General features: G+C 37.6%; 2 protein-coding genes across 7 annotated transcripts in view; both read right to left on the reverse strand.

Moving 5' to 3' along the window:
* Positions 1-5,633: 5,633 nt before the first annotated feature.
* The window catches only part of csgalnact1a (chondroitin sulfate N-acetylgalactosaminyltransferase 1a), a 38,973-nt gene continuing 23,332 nt past the window's right edge, over positions 5,634-21,274 (reverse strand). For 2 of the 6 annotated variants that reach the window (XR_013207123.1, XR_013207125.1), the window contains exons 5-9: positions 14,813-14,991; positions 14,606-14,700; positions 12,238-12,319; positions 7,749-8,660; positions 5,634-7,277 (exon numbers count right to left, since the gene is read on the reverse strand). Coding sequence is in view for 2 of the 6 variants with exons in the window: in XM_077243069.1 (XP_077099184.1) it covers positions 8,371-8,660; positions 12,238-12,319; positions 14,606-14,700; positions 14,813-14,991 (646 nt within the window). In the remaining 4 variants the exon portion in view is untranslated. Of the gene's footprint in view, positions 8,661-12,237; positions 12,320-14,605; positions 14,701-14,812; positions 14,992-21,274 lie in introns of all 6 variants that reach the window. The other 4 variants (XR_013207124.1, XR_013207122.1, XM_077243069.1 and 1 more) reach the window with 2 other exon arrangements.
* The window catches only part of LOC143750170 (chondroitin sulfate proteoglycan 4-like), a 445,241-nt gene continuing 436,440 nt past the window's right edge, over positions 12,474-21,274 (reverse strand). Inside the window, exon 11 of the transcript XR_013207120.1 lies at positions 12,474-12,483. The gene's annotated coding sequence lies outside the window, so the exon portion shown is untranslated. The remainder of the gene's footprint in view (positions 12,484-21,274) is intronic.

The following is a 21,274-nucleotide window of genomic DNA, read 5'->3' on the forward strand; positions in this document are numbered from 1 at the left end:
GTGTTTTGATATTGAACAGGTGCAATGAATTGGAAAAGACTTTCAGAGAGACACTGTCAAATGTACAGAAAGCCGTACACCATCTCTATATGCAGCCGCCTACAATGCAGCCAGCTTTACAAAGACTTTGGGGCTGGCTACCAGGGAAATGGACAACGGGGAGTGCTTTTGGGGTTCAGATGACAACCCTGGCTACTGTAGCTGGGATTGCTTTTTGGATGATGGAGGTCTTGAACAGTGAAGTGTGTGTGCGCGCAGTGTTGTCTTTGATGTAACAATTTTGGTCACTTTTTTGTAATTCAAGTGTGTTGTCAATATATATATATATTTTTTTTAAACAATTCAATTAACTGGAAATTGTTCTTCATTATTTTACTGTGGTTGATTTGCACGTTATTTTGCTTTAAATACAGAATTCTAAATAATTATTTTGTTCATATTTGTATTTTTTTTACAGTAGGGACCATACAGTTATTGTGTTTTATTTGTGTAGATTATTTGTTTTTTGTTTTTTTACATAAAAACAATTAAAACTTAATTTGTGGAAATTATTCTTCATTATTTTACATTGGTTGATTTGTACATGTTATTTAGCTTTAAATAGAAAATTCTGAAATTATTTTTACTATAATATTATATTTAAAAGTCATAAACCGTAAAAGTTTGGTATACTGCTTTGATATTGTGTGTGAAGATTAGGTGAGGTCACGTATATATGCGCTCGGTTAAATAAATAAATATATATATATGCGCTCGGTCGCAGTCATAGACAGTAAGGTCGCAGTGGAGGTGACGTATTTCCGCTTTTGAATGGAGCTCCACTTGCCCCGTAGTCTGCAGCCAGCCCCTATTGGTTCTGGCGGGCTGGTAATGCTACCTAGCTCCGTTGTGCCGACAAAGCACTGATATCGCAGTGACAAAGAGGATAACAATTAACTTACAACATGAATAAAAGTGGTTCGGGAACGACGTGTGCGGTAGTGGGGTGCAAAAACTCGCGAAAGCACCTGAACGAGTGGTTAGACGCTGTGCAGACGCTGTGCAAACCACTTCCGGCGGAAATGAAGTGCATATGTGTAGAGTTATGGCGCCGCCCACGATTTGCCGCGTAAACTTGTGTATACTCGACGCGCCCGCAAGAGCGCGAAGGTGCGCGCGGCAAAATGACGTCATTGCGGTGTGGGCGGTCGTGCGCGTTGGGTGCGCAAGACTCGCCTGGCGGTGCGCACGGAACTTTTTGTAACATCGCGCGCGGCGCCGCATCCGAAGATGAACGACTTCGAGCCGTATCTGGCCGAACTGGTACGTCTGTACCAGCATGTTTATGATCCTTATATACACAGATACATTTGCATTGACGGGCGATCATAAAAGCCTCTCATTTTGTGAATAGGAACACATTTGAATTAAGGACCCAGTTTGCACTTGTCTAAAGTAACTGCTTACATTTACAAAATAAGCCTATAAGCAGAAGTAAGCCCTGCTGATGAAATTAAGGTTTAAACACTCTTCAATAAGGCTTCAGTTGTTTAACTAGTTTGTACAAAAAAATACAATAAATCTACTGCATTTATTACTCTTTTAATATGAATCAGCTATTAATAAACTACTAATAAACGGCAAACTACTTCTTCACTGCTGATTCCTGGTGGTTTAGAGGAGAATTACTCCGAGTCGCCCCCTTTCGTTTCACATAATAGCACAACGGCGAGCGCGTCAAGTATAAACGCCTCGTCCGTTTGGAGAGGTGCGCGCGCAGTCAGCGGAGACTCGCGCTCCTGCGGACGCGTCGAGTATAAACAAGGCTTTAGTCGCCAGGCCACCGGGAATTCTCCCGGTGCTCCCGATGGCCAGTCCGGGCCTGATTGACACCCCAATGAGCCAATGTTAGCAGTGCACTCAGACTGCGCCGGCGACACTGCAGCTGTCAGAGACATTGAGAGAGAGAGAGAGAGAGAGAGCGAGCGAGCGAGTCAGACGAAGCAGATACTCCGCATCAAAAGATAGATATTGAGAAAAAGAAACTTGAATGCAATCAAAAGATTACATTTCTGAGTGAAAGTGATAACTTTGAAGAGCTGATGCCGAAGTGAGAAGAAGACGAGGCAGAGAATCGAGAATAAAAACCGATGTAGATACACCGAGCACCAAAGCACCGCATATTATCTTCTAATTGAATAATATGTGAAATTTCTTGCCTTGGTGAGTTGTTTTTTTATATTGACTTGATATTTTACAAGAAAACTGTTGCAGACAGGCAAATGAGTAGTGTGATATTAGCGTTCATATAGGTCGCTTATGAATAGTGTGTAAGCTAGTGCTAATTTGCACGTTGGGCTAAAGCTAATCACATACGAAGATGTAAACGAGTCAATGAAGAGTGACATTACTCCAGTAGGGGTTCAATCTTCAGCTGGCTGGCAGGAGCCGCCACTGGCATGTCACATGACCTGTCAGTGGCTGGCTGGCAGCTGTCTGTCTGATTCTAGCATGTCACGTGACCTGTCAGTGGCTGCTAGTTGCCGCCTTTGGCAAGTTTCAGAAACCATTGATTTTTGACACTTTTTGTGTTCCTCCCTTTCTAGGTCATTTATTGTGCATCTGTTGATATGATTATGTTCTTTAGTATGATTGATGTTTTGGGCACTGTTATCCCAATTAAACCAGTCAAATGGACGTGATCAGACTGGCATCTTACAGAGCTTGCTGGACGCTCATCCAGTCAGCCGCGGCTGATACTGAGAGTATAACGCGTTGCCTGACACTCGCTGCAAGGAAATAAATTGTTTTCTTATTATGAATATAATGTCATGCCTTTGTTCTTGTGTATGATTGATGTTTTGGGGACTGTTATCCCTATTAAACCAGTCAAATGTGCCATGATCAGACTGGCAGCTTACTGACGCTTTGTTGGACGTATGGAGTCAGCCGCGGCTTAATTGGGATAACAGTCCCCAAAACATAAATTCTACTAATAGATGCATGAGATTATTCTTAATAAGAAAACAATTAATTTCCATGCAGCGAGAGTGTCAGGCAACGCGTTATACTCGCTGATCAGCCGCGGCTGACTCATGAGCCTCGAGCGACTCGAGCAAAGCGTCAGTAAGCTGCCAGTCTGATCATGGCACATTTGACTGGTTTAATAGGGATAACAGTCCCCAAAACATCAATTATACTAAAGAATAGATGCATGACATTATATGCTTAATAAGAAAATAATTAATTTCCGTGCAGCGAGAGTGTCAGCCAACGCGTTATACTCGCTGATCAGCCGCGGCTGACTCATGAGCGTCGAGCAAAGCATCAGTAAGCTGCCAGTCTGATCATGGCCATTTGACTGGTTTAATTGGGATAACAGTCCCCAAACACAAAACACAAAAACTGCTAAAAACCAATGGATTTGAAACTTGGCAAAGGCAGACTGCCAGGCAACTAGCCAGCCACTGACAGGTAGTGATGGCGAGATGAAGCTTCATAAAGCATTGAAGCGTTCCATCCAAATTGGTTCACTCATGTGCCGAAGCTTCATGGTGCTTCATTTGCTCTATTGTGCCATCAAGTGGACAATAAATGTAAAACGTGCAGTGTGATTATAATGACATCGCATGGTTCCATCGCAAAAAAAGGTTGAATAGATCGCTAACAAACTCGCAAAGTCCCAAGTCCACAAAATGTGAGGGGGAATCCATTGCATTTTGCTGGCCCTTATATTTCAAATAGACCGCCAAACCGCGAACCACTTCCTGAAGCAGTCACGTGGTACAGGCGGCCCGCGAGGCTTCAAACGTCACCACATACGTCACCGACACAAGCCTCGATACGCGCTTCACAGAAATCATCCCGGATTACTCGACACACGCTTAGAAGCCTCGATACGGGAGGACACATCACTACTGACAGGTCACGTGACATGCTAGAATCAGACTGGCAGCTGCCAGCCAGCCAGCCACTGACAGGTCACATGACATGCCAGTGGCGGCTCCTGCCAGCCAGCTGAAGATTGAACCAATGTCCAATGTCCAATGTCCAATGTCGTGTATCCACCTTATTCTTCTCTAAACAGTGCACGCCGCCATGACGACGACTCCGGTTGCCTTCTTCCGGTTCGTACTGTATTAGCAGTGAGAGAATGAGTTCAGGCTCTACGTGTGTTGTTGTTGGTTGTTTTAACAATTCAAAGAAGATAAAAAAACTTTTTAGAAACTGAGTGCTTTGAGCATAAGATAAAAAGGAGAGAATGCCCATGTCCGGCTCCGTATCAGCTACATTCAATGCCAGAGAGTAGACGTTTTTGGTTAGCTGCACTAGAACTGAAGCAACTGAAACATACGTTTTATATTTATTTATCACATGGTCAATAGATCTTCAGCTGCCAGAGTTAACTAGCTAGCTACATTTATATTGAATGTATTCATTTAGCAGTTAACTGAAGTTCTGCTGTTCAGATTAACGTTAAAGTACGTTGCTGTGTTTTGGCAGCAAGCTGTTATACTGATGTAGCTGCTGTTAGCCAAATCAGCATATATATTCTCGATTAGCAATGTCACCTCGTTTATTCATCTAGATTTCGGTGGATAGACTAGGTTAGTGTAATACTGACAAGCTATGGCATAATTTGTACCTTACAATTCTAGAAAGCATCGGCCTATAGACACAAATGCAGTGGTAATTTCTAGCTAGTCTCCTCTGCACTGGACCTTAAATGGTATTCTGTTGCTGAAGCTGTAGCTCTTTAGCTTAATGTTAAAATGCTTTATATTATTACTAATAGCTTACATATTATTCTATTGCTGGAGCTCTGTAGTTTAATTGTTATTATTACATGGCTTGTTTGAATACTAATGTTGAATGCGGTCTGTTATTTCTTGATAACAGACCACTGCTAAGTATAACACACTGTTGCCATGAAAAACAGAGCGTTGCCATGGACACAGTTCTGTTCATTCTGGAGCAATACAATCGTTTTTAAATAAATAAACTCCTTTATTTACCCGGAGATCGGACGGTTACGCTATTACCTTATTCCAAACCAGCCTATGCGTGACCTCTAAAATGGCCGCCGTTACCCACAATGCACCGTTCCATGACGTCTACGCCCGAGCTCTATAAGTTTCAAGATATTGAGTTAATATGTTGTTTGAAGTGTATACATGATATTTGTTGATGTTTGAATGGAAGATTAATTATTGTTCTGCCTTGTGTTTTTTCAAGGCTGGGTTTTTTTGTGTGCGTGTGTTTTTTCTGAGAAATTGTGATCACCATCCTTGACACGTGAGACACGTATGTAAAAGGCGAGCCACCCACAGAGACCATTTGATTGTTGAACTTTGATCTTGAATTCATCGAACTGGTATGAGAAATCTTTTCCTTTTCGTTTTTGGACAAATGGGACTGAGACTTTGTTTTTGCATAATTTTCCTCGAGCTTTGAACTGAGAGACATTGATTCTGAACAATTCTAAAAGAGTCAACAACTCTTTTGATCTGAGTCATTTAATTTTGAACTGACATTAACTGAATCAATTCAGTGGATCTTGAATATTTGATTCATTTGGCTGAAAAGACTGTTACATTTTAAAAGGGAAAAAGTGATTTGAGTTATTGAGTTTGCATTGGGTCATAAACTGAGTCTGAGTTTTTCAAAGTTTTATTTTATTATTTCATTTTTGTACAAAGTATATGACAATTGTTATCAATTGAATTGATTTGTTTGAGTTGAGTTCAACTTCCTGTAATTTCAAAAAGAGAGTTGATAAGCATTATCATACATTGTATGTTGTTAAGTGACAGTATTGAGATTTAAATGCTCCAGATAAATTGCAATTAAGAATTTCTTCAGTGAATGCAAGATTCCAGCCAGTAAACAAAGTTCTGAGTTTTCATCTACCTGCTGAGTTTCTTCCCTCTCTCCAGTAGCCGCTCCTTATCTTCTGATCAGTTGGCCCATATCGAACAACATAGAACCATTTACAAGTGTGACACATTAGACCTGGCAAGTGTGCCGCTTTACAACCTTGATGAGCCAAGCGAAATGAGCCTCATTTCGAAAAGATTCGTTTGAAACAACATCTCGGAATTTGCGGCACGTCAAAGACAGTCTGTTAAAAGCAACATCTCCGTCTTCTTTTACGACCTCAAGCAGGATACGTCTCAGGATGTCATCAGGAATCTCAGTTATGTTCACGTCTAGTGGAATCTGCAACATCTCCTCATCCGTCACAAAAATCACGTCATCATCCGTCACAAAAATCACGTCGTCGTCTGAAACTACAACCACCTGTTCGTCTGAGACCACCTCGTGACCCTCCATTTCAAATTATCATCTTATCTCGCACTTGACACTGAATTGTCGAGTCGATCTACTAAAATTCACGCTCAGCAGCGTCTGTGGTGGATAATCATCGATACAAGTACGTACAGAGAATCTGACAGAAATGGATGTTGTGGAACGGGAAGGCGTTAATGTGGAAAATGCAGTAATCGTTAGTGGCATAACACTGACTGAATCAGATCAAGCACCAGAGACATGCCTCTTGAGATTTGGCTACATACGACGCAATCTACTGATTGACGATCCACAATCTGAGTTTCATCGTAATGCAGTGGTGGAGGTACAATAACATCACTTAAATATGTCGCCATTTACTCGCGCTCGTGTTGTTCCATAAGAATCACTGTGGAACACAAAATGAGAAATTCTGAAGAATGTACAGGTTGCTCTTTTCCATGCGATTAATACAATGCGCTTTAAAACTTCAAAAATGCAGCAAAAGTAGGCTACTTATGGCAATTTGTCAATGTTAATCAATTTTCATTTTGATGAACCAATCTTGAGTAGGCTATTAAATCCCAAGTTGAAGCGTGAACAAAACATCAATATTTGTAGCGCGTCTCCCATTCAATAAATCGCAATAAGCTTTGTGCATTGCTACTTTTGATATGAAACAAAGTCTCAGCTTTGCAATTCTGTCAATTCCAATATTCAAACAATAAATTGGCGTTTTGGCGCTATTTCCTGCTGTAGCGCTTCAGTTTAAGCAAAGCAGCAGCACTTGAACACTGATCGTGAACACGTGTCATTAAGTCGATCAATCAGTGTTTAAACTGCGGAAAGATGTCAATAAAACAGCTTGTAAACAACATCTCTTAATGCTACTCAAAAATGTAATTCATAAACTCAATAATCAGCAAGAAAAATTAATTCTAGAGAGGTACATTTGCTAAATATAGGCTATGTACTATATTATATTTTTCCTTAACTTGTTCTTCAATAGGCTAATTAATGTTTGAATAAATCCGTCATGAAAGCCCTCACTGAATTTGTAATTGTTTTAATGTTCTAAATTGTTCTAAAATTAGTTTCATCATCTGAAGTTTCGTAGTCGGACATGTTGTCGGCGAGTCGCGCTATCAACAGCTAATCGTCACGTGCGCACTGTTGACATTGACAGCAGCGCGGATTGATAGAAACGGAAGGAAAATAGTGCCGCATTAAAACTGAGGTATGAATTTTACCCGGCGTGTTTTTTTTGTGTTAAATTAATCAAGCTTTGAAACGCAAATCTTTTTTTCACGTAAAAACGCACAGTTTTGTGGCCCCGGAAAGTAGCCGGGATTACTTCATTCAAAAACTTCCAGCGGTCAGAACTCGGACCAGGGGGGTGACAACAGAGTGGGTCAGTGTGTATACACTATAGTGCTGGTAAGGATTGCATACAACTTCATGTCTTAAATGGGCGAACTAACCCTTTAATGTTTGTAATGGTATTTGTAGTGCAAAACATTAGAACTTCACTGATGGTTTCTTGTTTTAGTAGGGACATTAAATGTATACAAGTTATGATAATTGTATTAATATAAAAACTGAACTAATGTTCAATTAAAATGTTTCACACATTGAATCTAGATCAAACTAAAATGAAAAGCTTGTGAATCGAGATCGGAATTGAATCAGCCTGCAAACCGGAATCGAATCATGAAATTTCTGTCAATACCCATTCAGCCTTAATGTTTGTGCTATATTCCAAGATTTCCAAGACAGTAGAAAGAGAACATGATTTTCAGATTCGAAATCATCGATTTGTGTATAAATCATTCAAACTGTTTTTGTGACCTGATTCAATAAAAAAGATTTAACTCACAAGAATTATTTTTTTTCCCTGAAAACGGACATGGCTGCTTCTTTGAACATAACGTTGGGCTTCGTGTGGACCCCTTTTATGATGACTTTATTGTGCAGTGAAAAGAACAACCAGAACATTTTGCTTCCATAGAACAAAGACCAGCAAATGTCACAAGCGTGAGTAAACGAGGACAAAATGTCCTCATGTGAACTATCCCTTTGAGAGCATGTAAAGAAGAGCATCCATCAAGCTTTTTTGGCTCCGCTTCTCTGTTTCTGTCTGCGGAGGTGAGCCTCGATCTCGTGTCGGAAGAGCAGCATTCCCAGCTGGCCGTGTGAGGCTTCGTTCATGGCCTTGGACTGCATGCACATCTTGTACTGGTCCGGGGGCAACTCGTCCGCACAGCGCTTCTCATGCCACAGGTGGAAGAGGCCACGGGACGGGGCGCGCACTACTAGTAGATTACTGTGGAGGTACTTCCTGTACAGGTGCACGTCCTCGCCGCCCCAGCCTTTAATATCCACATCGAACCCCCCTGGAAGAGTAGGAGACAGTCAATAGGGCCATGAACATTATCACATTTATTGAATAGCAAAAGATGGAACCCAGTGGAGCTCAACATTTAATGCCAGTCTTATCAAGAACTAAAATCCAAATTCTAGCAAATTCTTCTGGCCAAACGGTTCCAGTTATATTTCCACTTGAGATTGGTTCGGCATAGCACGATTACAAACTTTTACAGCACACACAACGCCTCTGCACTCGATTTCTCTCAACATAGGGACATGAGAGCTGTCAGTAAATACAAACAAATTAACTTGCACTACTTATTTGAAAAAGTAATCTGATTACTCTGGTTACTTATAATGCGTTACCCCCAACACTGGCAACAACTGACACATTTGTAACATATTCCAAAGAGCTCCGTTATCAGCCTACAGTGTAAAAATGAAACCATGTCCACACCAGGCTTGTGCATAATTCAGAATTGAATTGAGAATGACTCCTAAATTCCAATTCAATTCTTGAATTTGAATTGATGTCAAAAACAGGATCTAGAATTACAATTCTAATTTTAATTAAAGGAAGCAGAATTGCAATTCAAAACAAATTCTAAGAAACTCATATAGATATTTTAAGTGAAGTGTTTAACAATGAAGCTTTACAGTATATGTCAGATACGATTGCATTACATATTCTATAAATGATATTAGTTTGAACTACTTGTACAGATTACATTAACAGGAAATATTTTCCCCCAGCAATGAATGTTAAAAGCTCTAGTCACAGAACAAATAATTTAGTTTGATTTATTGTAATTGTAATTTTGTGGAACATGATAGAACATGACTCAGAACATGACTCCCAGAATTACTTTAGTAAATCTTTAGTTTTTAAAAAAACTATTTTAGGTGGACATTTGTATGTATATATATATATATATATATATATATATATATATATATATATATATATATATATATATATATATATTAGAATAAAATGTATGCACGGTTGAGGAGTGAGTTACCTGTAATGAAATTATGTTATTGAATTACAAAATGAATGTAATTGTATTTAGTTGTATTACTGAGGTAAAATGTGTAATTTAATTAGTTACTAATCAAATTTAAAGGAAATTGATTTACATTGATAAAGTAATCCAAATAAAATAATCCAAACCACATTTATAATGGGTAACTTATAACAGTAAGCAATTACATTTCCAAAGTAACCTTCCTAACGCTGAATGTATGTGAGATTCAACATATTCTTTCTGTTGTGTGACTAGAGTGACCACCACCCGTCACGCTTTGTGTTGTTCAGCACAGCATTTTCACCCCTTGTCCCCCACGTCGCATATTAAGAAAATGTCCCGCATTTTTATCAGTCTGTTTGTTTTTAATGATCATATTAAGAAAATGTGCATGCGTTCTTTTGCCTTTTTAAGAAAGCATTTTATTTATTCCTTTTTCGCCAGTTTTTCACCTATATTTAACAGCGCTTCGTCAGAAGTACAAATACAACAGCCGTTTTTAAAATCATATCCAATGGTTGAAAAGAAAGGAGTAAACACGGTCACTAGTAGGTTGTCAATCAAAATGTTGAGCGGTGATTCGTTCCATGTGTTCCCTGTCAGAAAACAAATGGATAATTCGGTAAATTAAAATGTTAATTTAACAGAATTTATCAACTTATTGCCTGCTGTAGTTGTTTTAATTCACATCCTTTCTAAAAATATGAAAGTGTTTGGTTTAATATTCTTAATATACAAGGCTGTCAATAAACTAATATCATGTTGTTTTATATTTTATTTGTTCATTATTTATTTTGTTAGATTTTAGTTGGACTTAGTCAGAACTGTTTCAAAAATAGTGATCTGCATGATGCCTGCTGCCTTGCTCAGTGATGTTGAATTTAAATGGCAAGTAAAATAAAGACATGTTATGTTACATTGGTGATGTAACTGTGTTGTCTGGAAGGGACTAAATAACAAAGTATTTTTATCAGCTGAAATGCAGAACACAAATGTTTTTATTAAGTTAAATGGACATTATATAACAGTTTCAGGTTATGTTTTAGTGTTGGTATGGGTAACATGTCCCACACAAACTTAGTAATCATCCCACATTTGGTTTGTTTGATGGTGGTCACCCTATGTGTCACTGTGTGGAATTTCTTTGAATTGCCATGAATTTAATTCCACTTCCTGTCATTCCAATTCCAATTCAACTTCCTGTGGGGCGGAGTCAATTCAATTCAAATTCCAATTCATGAATTGAATGGAGGCCAATTCTGAAATTCGGAATTTTGCACAAGCCTGGTCCATACCGGTTAGGCCGGATCAGCAAGTAATGGAACAGTTAAGTAATGGAACAGTTAAGTAATGAGAACGGTTCGCCCTGATGGTGGAAAAGTGGCTACAGTCTCAACATGTTCAGTGGTTCTGTCAGATAATCTAAAAATCTCAAGGACTTCTTAAAGGGACAGTTCATCAAAAAAAAAAAGACTCACTCTCCTCCTGTCCTTACAAACCTTTAAGACTTACTTTCTTCTGTGTAACACAAAGATGATATTCTGAAAAATGTTCCAGCTGTCTCTGTCCATACCCATCCGACAATTCAACGTTTATTCATGGGTGAATCAACATCATGGATAAAGGATTACTCAGTAAGATTTTGCAACGCTATATTAAACGTCTTTCTGTACAGATCTGTACTTTTGTTGATATAAACATATTTAGTTTACCTTTTTTACAACCATTTAGCATTAAACATTGTTTAATATTTTTTCAACGTTGAAACAATTTACAACAAACATCATTAGTCCAAAACATCATTGCATGGACAAAAAAACACAAAGATCCTTTTTACTAAATTCTTTTTAGTTCCACAAAATAAAGAATGTAATTTAGGTAAATTATTAAATAATTGTCATTTTTGAGTAAACTATCCTTTTAAAAGAAGAAAATATTCTAAAGAAGGCAGAAATAGCTTATTATTCCTATTTATTTAAGGCAGCAACAGCGCATTTAAATTTGACCCCTGTATTGTTAATGCGGTCAGCTGCAATAATAAATGCATCCGCAAAAAACTAAATGTTGAATGAACACGTTGTTTACATACATCATCTGTTGTTGTTAAAAGGAAGTTTGAACTTCCCTCAGGACAAACAGCTCTGTTGTCTGTTCCTGTGTTATTGTGTAGGAAAGCGTGTAAATGTGTATTTGTTCAGTCCGAATCTCCATTTGAAGAGTAGTGTAATATGATGTAGCTTATGTATTTGCTTAATTGTGCTTATGAAATAAAGTACTGACTTCCCTTAATGGAGCATAGGATTTTTTGCCACCTGTCTGCTGAGATGTCCACGTCATGTGACTCTACTAAACACTGCTGAAGCATCCGGATCAGCCCTTGTTGTGTCAGGTAATGTTACTCATGTCCACACAGGTAATCGGTTAAAGTCATGAGAACAGCTTGATTCTCACAGGTCGGGCCTGGTGTGTTCACTGAGATTGCATTATTATTTGACGGTTTGTGTCTTTTACTTCTACATACTGTCTCTACATATGTGTTTCTTAAATTCAAAATGATCTTAAAAAGGACATTTACCTATATTGATGAAGTCGGATCTGTATTGGCAGGTCATTCCAAAACCAAAGTCCCTCCAAAAGCCAGTGTCCTTTTTAATGATCTGTAAAAGAATAAATACGGATGAGTATGAACACTAATATACTTCTTTATAGTTGTCTACTGCTGTCTTGTGTCTCATTCACGGTCCAATTTTATCCCTTGCCAAGTCGCAAATGTGTGTAAAAATTGATTTGGAGAGTAAATAAAACTGCCAGTTGCCAGTAACTATACAACTCAAAGAATGATGGTGATTTTGACAAGAATTTCAACAAGTGTTATTATCGTTAAAGGTGCAGTATGTAATATTGACAGCTAGTGGTGGAAAAGGGTACTGCAGTCCAAATTCTAAATATTGGAGAGAGCTGTTTCCCCCGACCTCCTCAGACTGGACTAGGGTGACCAGATGGGGGTTTGGCTACTATGGATACTTCCCCACCCACTCCTCCCGGTACCCGCAGAGATGTTTTTGCTTTTTAGTGGCGTGTTGGGGTCCGGAACACCAGCCATGTCAACGAAACGAAACAATGAATGAAAATGAGCTTATCAATGCACATCTAAATTCGCGCCTACTGTATCTTTGTAGAACTTCAAAAAAAGAAACAAAAAAGATGCTGCTGCCAATGAGCAGTCGGCGAGGGCTGGCAGCAGGACGACTCAACCTCCACGGACAGTTTTAATGTTTTATCATATCTAATAACTATGCAAGATTTTGCTTTAGTATAATTTTCGGGACAATTAGGGCCGGATTCTGGATTTGGGACAACAGCTTAGATTTCGGGACTGTCCCGAATTTTTCGGGACGTCTGGTCACCCTAGACTGTACGCTCGTGCGAGTTGCCAGAGAGCCATCTCTCAAACGCATCTCCAATATTTATGCCTCTGGTCATGGAGCTTTTTAGATGAATGCTGAGGCTTTTTAGGTCGGGTAGAATCTGCGATCTCTGACCCAGTTTGCTGGCTTTCACGGCTGCAGTACGCTATGTTTTCCACCAATTGACAACCCAGGGTGTTGAAACACTTCTAAGTAAACTGGCAGTGGGCGGGAAGTTGCTGTTTGACCATGTAAAAGGTTTGCAAAGTCACAAAGCACAATGTCACTCCAAAGAGAGTTATTCTCTATTTCAGTAAGCATGGTTTCTGAACTCCCTGAAACGCCTCCATTGTAGTGTTAAGTTTTCAGTCGGTACGTTTGCTGGCTTCCATGGCTGCAATACTTCCATGGCTGTGTTCCACCAACTGGCAACCCGGGTGTTGAAATACTACTGGGTAAACTGTCAGTGGGCAAGATCACACAAACCAAAACAGAACACATTTCAACCTGAAACGCACATTCAAAGTAGAATAACTGGCTGTTGCATTGTTTTTCAAAGAAACAAGTATTTGAATTTTGCATGTTTCTTAAAGCTGTACAAAAATATTATGGTACTTTTATGATTTACTATAGTCAAAAAAAAATGTACATACAGCACTTTTAACGAAAAATAAAACAAAAATAATCTAAGTATTTTCATGGAAATAAAAATGTAACTAGAAAATCACTAAAATACATTAAAAGCCACTAGATAACACAAACCTGTGCTGATTTTTTAAAAATGATAGCAGAGCATTAACTTTGGTAGCCCTAACATCCTTAAAATAAAATATGAAGAAAATAAAATATGAAGCAAATAAACTGAAACTAGAAAAAACAAACTAAAACAGAAATTAGACATCAAAATTAAAAATTTAAAATAAAATAAATAACTTTATATACAAACAGAATACTAAAGAAAACAGCTTTTTCCCAAGTGGAACATTTCCCATCAGAGGCTTATTTAGGATTTTTTTCCTCCAGATATGTGACAACACAAATGTGTGATTTTTCTTGCATTAACCCATCATAATGAATATATATGGAACAAAATCATGAAGGGTCTTTTTTTGCAAAATGCAGTCAAGAGAGACAGAGACTAACTTCTATATGCTTTCCCCCCCCCCGTTTGTCCCTACTATGCATGGTAATAGCTAAATTATATTACTCTAATAGAGCAAAACAATTTAAAAAAATATATATATATTATTATTTATATATATATATAATCCATTATCGTTATAGTCCAATATATAGGCCAATAGATTTTCTCAATTCAATCAGCATTTACGGTTGTAGCAAAATGTAATTTGGCCCCGTAGCCTCATGTCAGCTTTCCGCATTATCAGCAGATTTAATCAAGCTCTTTATTATCTACACATCCAGAATATCAATGCCACGCGATCGTGATGATCGTGTGTTCCATCACAATGCGGCAATTAATCACATCAAACTTGATGAAGCATTTTAATCTCCTGATGAAATGTGTTGCATTACCAGCTGCTGTTCCACGGGGGGGGTGTGATCGCGGCTGCCGTAGATTACAGCTGGATTGTACTGGCTGAAGAGAACTGGGTAAAACACTTTCTTTCCTAAGACAGAGTAAGACAATGCCATCACACAGCTGGCTATGATACCAACACGACAATAAAGCACCAGTGTTGGCCATTTTTACTATATATAGTGTTTCCTCTTTTCTCTCACCGGGCTGGGCATTAAGACGGCATGTGTTCAGGAAGTCTGCTGTGAAGAAGATGTCCACGTCACAGAAGAAGAGCAGGACATTTCCTCCCTTCCAGGCACGAGCGCCCACATCCAGCCCTCGACCCCGAGAAAACTCCTCATTCAGCTGGATCAGAGTGAAGTTACGGAAGTTCAGCTCCCTGCAAGAAAATCACAAACACAAGAAAAAACAGTGTCTCATAACGGTCACTGGAATGTTGATAAAAAATTATCTTATGTTGTTCTTTAACAACATCTGTTTTTCCTGGAAACAATGCCATATCAACAGGAGACAAATCAGGAAACAAATCACAAGCAGACCTTCATGACTATGTGTCAAGATCAATTAAAATATCAGATCATTTGACCTATTTTGTTTTTTTACTTTAAAGAGGACCAATTATCAGGGGAGCACATCATTTGTTTTGTCTGGTTCTCAAGGTAGCACCTGGAAATGATGCTTGGTACTCACACTTTATGTGGCACACTTATGATATAAGCTGCTGAAATGTAAAATGTTAAAAGTAAACATATTTTCATATTTGTTAAAGCTGTATTTTTTAAAATTTATTAACATTAAAGACAGCAGGAATATTAGGCTCCTGTCACTTTAAGACCGAATATACTGACACACATCCGGTTTCTTTTTCAACTGTTCACTTATGACATAACCAAGATAATGTATAGCCGCGTTTCCATTGAAATTACCCGGAACAATTTTTCCCAGGAACTTTTTCCCCCCAGATCAGTTGCTGTTTGCGTTTCCATCGTGGTCTAAAGTACCATGAATATTTGGCAAATAGTCCGGTGACGTAGGACTGCACGCGACCAGTTCCTGCAAGACTTCTTCCTCCGCATATAAGCTTAATAAAGCCTAAACCTCGTCGTCTGACATATTTTTTAAACTCCATTGTGGATTCGAATAGCAAACAACCCTAACTGCACGCACCATGACAGAGTTTTAACAATGGTGGTCGAATTAAAGTTCAGTTACTTTCAAAGTTAAAGAAACTCGCAGATATGGTAAGGGGACATTTCCCAAACACGCTGGAAGTAGTTGACCAATCACAACACACTGATCCAGCCGACCAATCAGAGCACAGTGTGCTTTTCAGAAGGAGGGGTCTCATAGAGACAGGAACTAAACAGCACTTCTCACAGACTGAGAAGGAGTTGCAACAATGTAAAATATGGGAAAAATAATGTGTTTTCTGAACATTCAAGCATGAAAACCTGTTCTAGTAGAGCCCAAAACTAAATCAAGACTTTGAAAAAGGGCACAATATGGCCTCTAAAACTTTTTATCTTAAAGAATTTAATGACTGTCAAAAGATTTAAAATATTTGTAATGAAAATGTTACCAAAGTTTTTCAAAACCATGTGAATCCAACATGAATACAAAGAGTACATTACCACTAAAACTAAGCGCACTAAATATATGTTTCACTGTCTGTTGGGGGGAAAATGAAGTCGATTGTGATGGTAGTGAAAGATGTGCTGAGATTGATGGCGGGTGCAGATTGTACAGCGTGACCTGCATCACTTCTCATGGATAGAGGGAATAACAGGCATCCTCAGCCAGTCTGTGTGACTATGAATACAATCAGCCACATAGACACAGACAAGATGATTAAAGTGTAATGTGCTGGGCTTGAGCCAAGCTGTTTTAAAGCTCAATGCCACCACACACACAGTGCAGATAATACCTGCTATTAAAGTCATACAGCTGTTTTAGCAGAAACAGGAAGAGAGACTTCCTTTATATTACTGAATCCCTAACAGTGCATCACCACTCCACTCTGATGGAGAGATGATCAATCTTTGGCCTGAGAAAGACTTTTTTTAATAAACATACATTTTGTTGTTGTTGTTGTTTTTTTACAGCGGTTTTGAGTTTGGGCAAAGACTTAAAAAAAACTTTTAATCAGGAAGTACCCATTCAATTACTCGAGAGTAAAGACATTTATAATCTTACAAAATATTTATTTTTCAAATAAATGCTGTTCTTTTGAACTTCTTTTACATCAAAGAATCCTGAAAAAAATGTATCGTGGTTTCCGCAAAAATATTAAGCAGCACAACTGTTTTCAACATTGATAATAATAATGTTTATTGAGAGTCGAATTAGCATATTAGAATGATTTGGTAACACTTTACTCAAAGCCTTCATACATAATGCTTTATAAAAGTATTTTAATACATTAATTATGCATTGTAATGCATTGCTTGGTCTCATGACTAAATGTAACCACAGCTATAATGCATTATAATACTAGATATAATATCTATTAATTGTTACACCTTTAGAAAGTATAATGCATTAAAACACATGACAAACAAACAATTTCAGATCTGCAAACATTATATTGCATTTAACTTTGGTTACAAATATTTATGAAAAGATTTGATGCATTATTATGATGTACATTATGAATGCAATAATAAAGCATTATACATAAAGGCTTTAAGTAAAGTGTTACCAATGATTTCTGAAGGATCATGTGACACTGAAGACTGGAGCTTTACCATCACTGGGATAAATTAAAGTTTTAAATATATCAATACTAATATATAATAATAATTATTATTAATTCATTAATATAAACATATACATTTTAAATAGAAACTGTTATTTTAATTTGTAATAACATTTCACAATATTATTGTCTTACTGTACTTTTTTCTTTCAAAAACAAAAAATCTTACAAACTCTAAACTTTGGTTTGGTGGCAGTATGTGTCTATTATGCAAACATGAACAGGACACAAAAAGACAGAAAAGATGGTATTCATAAACAAGCAATAAAACCCTGGAGCCACAAGCATTCAGACACTAGAAAAATGCATGTAAAGCACCTGTCACATGTGGCTGCCCGCTGTTCTCATTGGCCCAATAAAAAAAATAGGCCAGAATGTCTGCCTGAAAAAAAAAAACACCTACTTTCCCTGACCGAGATTTATAACCCACGAAAACATTGCTGCAACCCATGGGAGTTACACTGAATAAAAAACCGTCGTTGTTAACATATAGTACCCGGCAAAAAAGTGGTCAAGAGCCACTAGTCGTGAAGATTTAGAGCAGTTACAAATAGACGTTTGTAAAAAACAAGATTTGAGCTAAGTCACATTAGCGGAAACCGATTTGGAAAAGAGCCCGGGGCGTTTCAGCATGCATGTGATATTCAATTCACCATCAGCCACAAAAACAAAACAAAAAAACAAAAACCACTCCAAATATTTCTTTGTATGACACTGCCTTGTTTTCAAAGGCTGTCTAGGATATTTTTCATTCCGTCATTCATTGCATTTTTTCACTTCTGGTTTGGGACCTCTACTATTTTATATAGGGCTAATTATAAATCACAATAGACTAAACCCTATATACTATATATAGTGTATATACAGTATACTTAACCTGGTTGTTATTAGATTTAGCTCAATCGTGGAGACAAATTTGTCCCTAAACTATATATCTATATGAATCCAAACACAGTTGCATGTCTGATCACTTCAGGGTGATGCTTAATTGTGATTATTTCAAAATGAGCACTTGGATTATAAATGTCATCATCAATATTAACATGAACTAGGTTTGTATAATGCAGTGTTACTTACACTCTCCTCCCTTCCCTTTCTCAAATGAACACAAATTATTCATGTGTATGGATTGACTTTGCCCGGCAGATCCGGATATCACATCTACCTTCTTCTGTGAGGACTGACACTGATGGTCTTATAGCAGTGAAGCATCTACAGATTCTTAACAGCAATATGTGTGTGTGTGTGTGTGTGTGTGTGTGTGTGTGTGTGTGTGTGTGTGTGTGTGTGTGTGTGTGTGTGTGTGTGTGTGTGTGTGTGTGTGTGTGTGTGGCTTCAAAAAGAGTGAACATTTCTGTTGTTTATTTTTTCAGTTTTTTATTCATTTATATATATATTAAAAAAAATATTATTTTTTTATAATGCTACTTATTTTCTTGCTCGTGCAATGCTTGCTATTGTCGTTTAATCTTAAGATTGTGTGGTTTCAAGAGATCTTTAAAGGTTAGAGATATAAAAGATTGTCTCCATCTCGAGGGTTTTAACGTCAAAGGACGATGTTGTAAAGCTGCAATTTATGGAAGCTTTTTTCCCCCACAGAATAATAATTAAAAAGGTAATTGCGACACAATTACCAATTGTCACAATTGTCAAAAATCACAATTACCTTTTTTTTTTTTTTATTCCGTGGACGAAACAAGCTTCCATTGTAATTTTCCATTTCTTTTTGTGCACTGTAAAAAATTATCGTGATTTTAACGGTAAAAGACTGTGACATTATAAAAGTGTGACATCAAATGTGACAGTAAAAACCTATTAACTGTTTAACAGTAAGCTTTCTTACTATGGTTGAATAACTGTTGTCTAACCTTATCCGTAAAATACTGTTAAATTTACAGTTTTTGGAAATGAAAAAGAACAAATCATTGTATAATTTACAGTAAAAAAACACATAAATGGACATTCCCAGAATTCCCTAGTACGTGACACTTCACATTCGATGTATTTCAATTGAAATAACCATTTTTCTTTTTTCTAATCAGTTATGTTACATCTAATGTTGTTAAATTAATGTTTATTGCATTTTTTCATGTCATGTGTGTTCCCATGATGGTGTTCAGTGTTTGTGTGAATGACACTTTGCACCTTATATTAGTATTGAGCTTGTGGTTTTTAGCGATTTTTGGTGGAAATGTGTTTTTTACTGTAAATTTAAGTTAAATCTGTAAAACCTAAAATGCTTCAACTGTATTTTTACGGTAAATGTCTGGCAACCACAGCTGCCCTGCCAGTTTTACAGTGTGTGGTATAATAACACTTGCTGGATTTCTGCTGCTCAGACAAAGTACAGGAGGAAGTCTGAGCATTGAAAAGGAAATTAAGATGACAAAAAATTACCCTGCTAATTTTTATCATCATCATTTCGTCTCCTGCTTTCTGCTATTTCAAGGCTCTCTCAGTCAACCTCTCGGGCTAATAGAAGACATTTAGTTAAAGTAAGAAGTTGTTCGTGCTGGCCATTTAAGGCAACAAAAACGAAAGTTACTCTTGGTGATGCAGGATTCAAGCACAGCTTTATGCAAATGATCAGTCAGCCAATGCAGCAACTGTCAGATACTGTATGAAGTGTGTGCAAAATTAAGGTAATTGCAACTGTGTGCAATTTTCCTCTTCTCAAATGATTTTTCTCTACCCACATATAGGGACATAAATCACAAAAATGATGTGTGGAAAATTGTGTCAAAACTTGTGGCCATTCCAAGTGGGTTTGATTCATGGATTTATAGTCATTCATCTTGTTTATGATATGATGCATTATCTACTGCAACAATACATTTACAAATGCTTTCTCCCTTAGAATGCTAATTTTATCAGCTAGAGTATTAGGCAAAATAAAAAAACATTTAATTTTTTAACCAGCACATTGAAGTTGTGGCCAGATGTTCAAGGGCTATGGCTAGTTCTGCAGCTCACCAAAATCCTTAAGGCAAGTAGCAGTAGAAATACTCAGAATATGCAAATTCAGGACACACAAGGTGAACCGGGTGACACAGAATTTGTGGAATAATGTTCACTACCACAGAAAGGCAATAACTGTGGTTTCAAAACTGTACTCACAAATGGAGGGCTACACTATAAAACATTTGTGTAAATATGATAATATGATATAATGATTGATTAAAATGATTTTCTGTGGTTATTATGGAATACTGATAATAATGAAATCTGATTTCTGTCCCTCCATTGACATTCTACGCAACTACGACTTTCAAGCCTCAGAAAGGTATAAAAAGACGTCATTAAAGTAATCCATGTGACTCCAATGATTTAACCTCAATTTTATTAAGATACGCAAGTGCTTTGTTTACTTTAATGACGCGTTTACTACCACTTTCAAGCCCTAGAAAGGTAGTTTCTTAGAATGTCAATAGAGGGACAAATCCCTCAGATTTATCAAAAAGATCTTCCTTTGTGTTTCGAAGATGAACGAAAGTGTTAAAGGTTTGGAACGACACGAGGGTGAGTAAATGATGACAGAAATGTCATTTTTGGGTCAATCCTATAACTTGTATTTAAGGAAAATTACTTTAAGAAATGAAGATATAAGCATTCAGGGCTGCATGGGAAGTTGCAACCAATTATCTCTACATGTCTGGAAGAGAGCTGGAATGAATAATAAAGAAATTGTAGAGAATCCAGTTAGTCTAAAGTACAGAAAGAATTAAGATCCCTTGATTTCTGGATCAGAGAGAAGCCAATGAATTCCCACAGAACGGACAAGAGCTGTGCTGATTATTGGCCCATCCCTATCTTGAAAGGTACAAGGCCATGATTGCTTTCCCATTTCTCTAACAAATCCACTCCAAAAGTGTCCTTGTATGTGGGAACAACCTGGTCAAGGAAGATA

The sequence above is a fragment of the Siphateles boraxobius genome, unplaced genomic scaffold, assembly GCF_051911475.1.
Source record: "Siphateles boraxobius isolate OS27281-9 unplaced genomic scaffold, OSU_SipBor_1 25, whole genome shotgun sequence".
Lineage (NCBI taxonomy): Eukaryota > Metazoa > Chordata > Actinopteri > Cypriniformes > Leuciscidae > Siphateles > Siphateles boraxobius.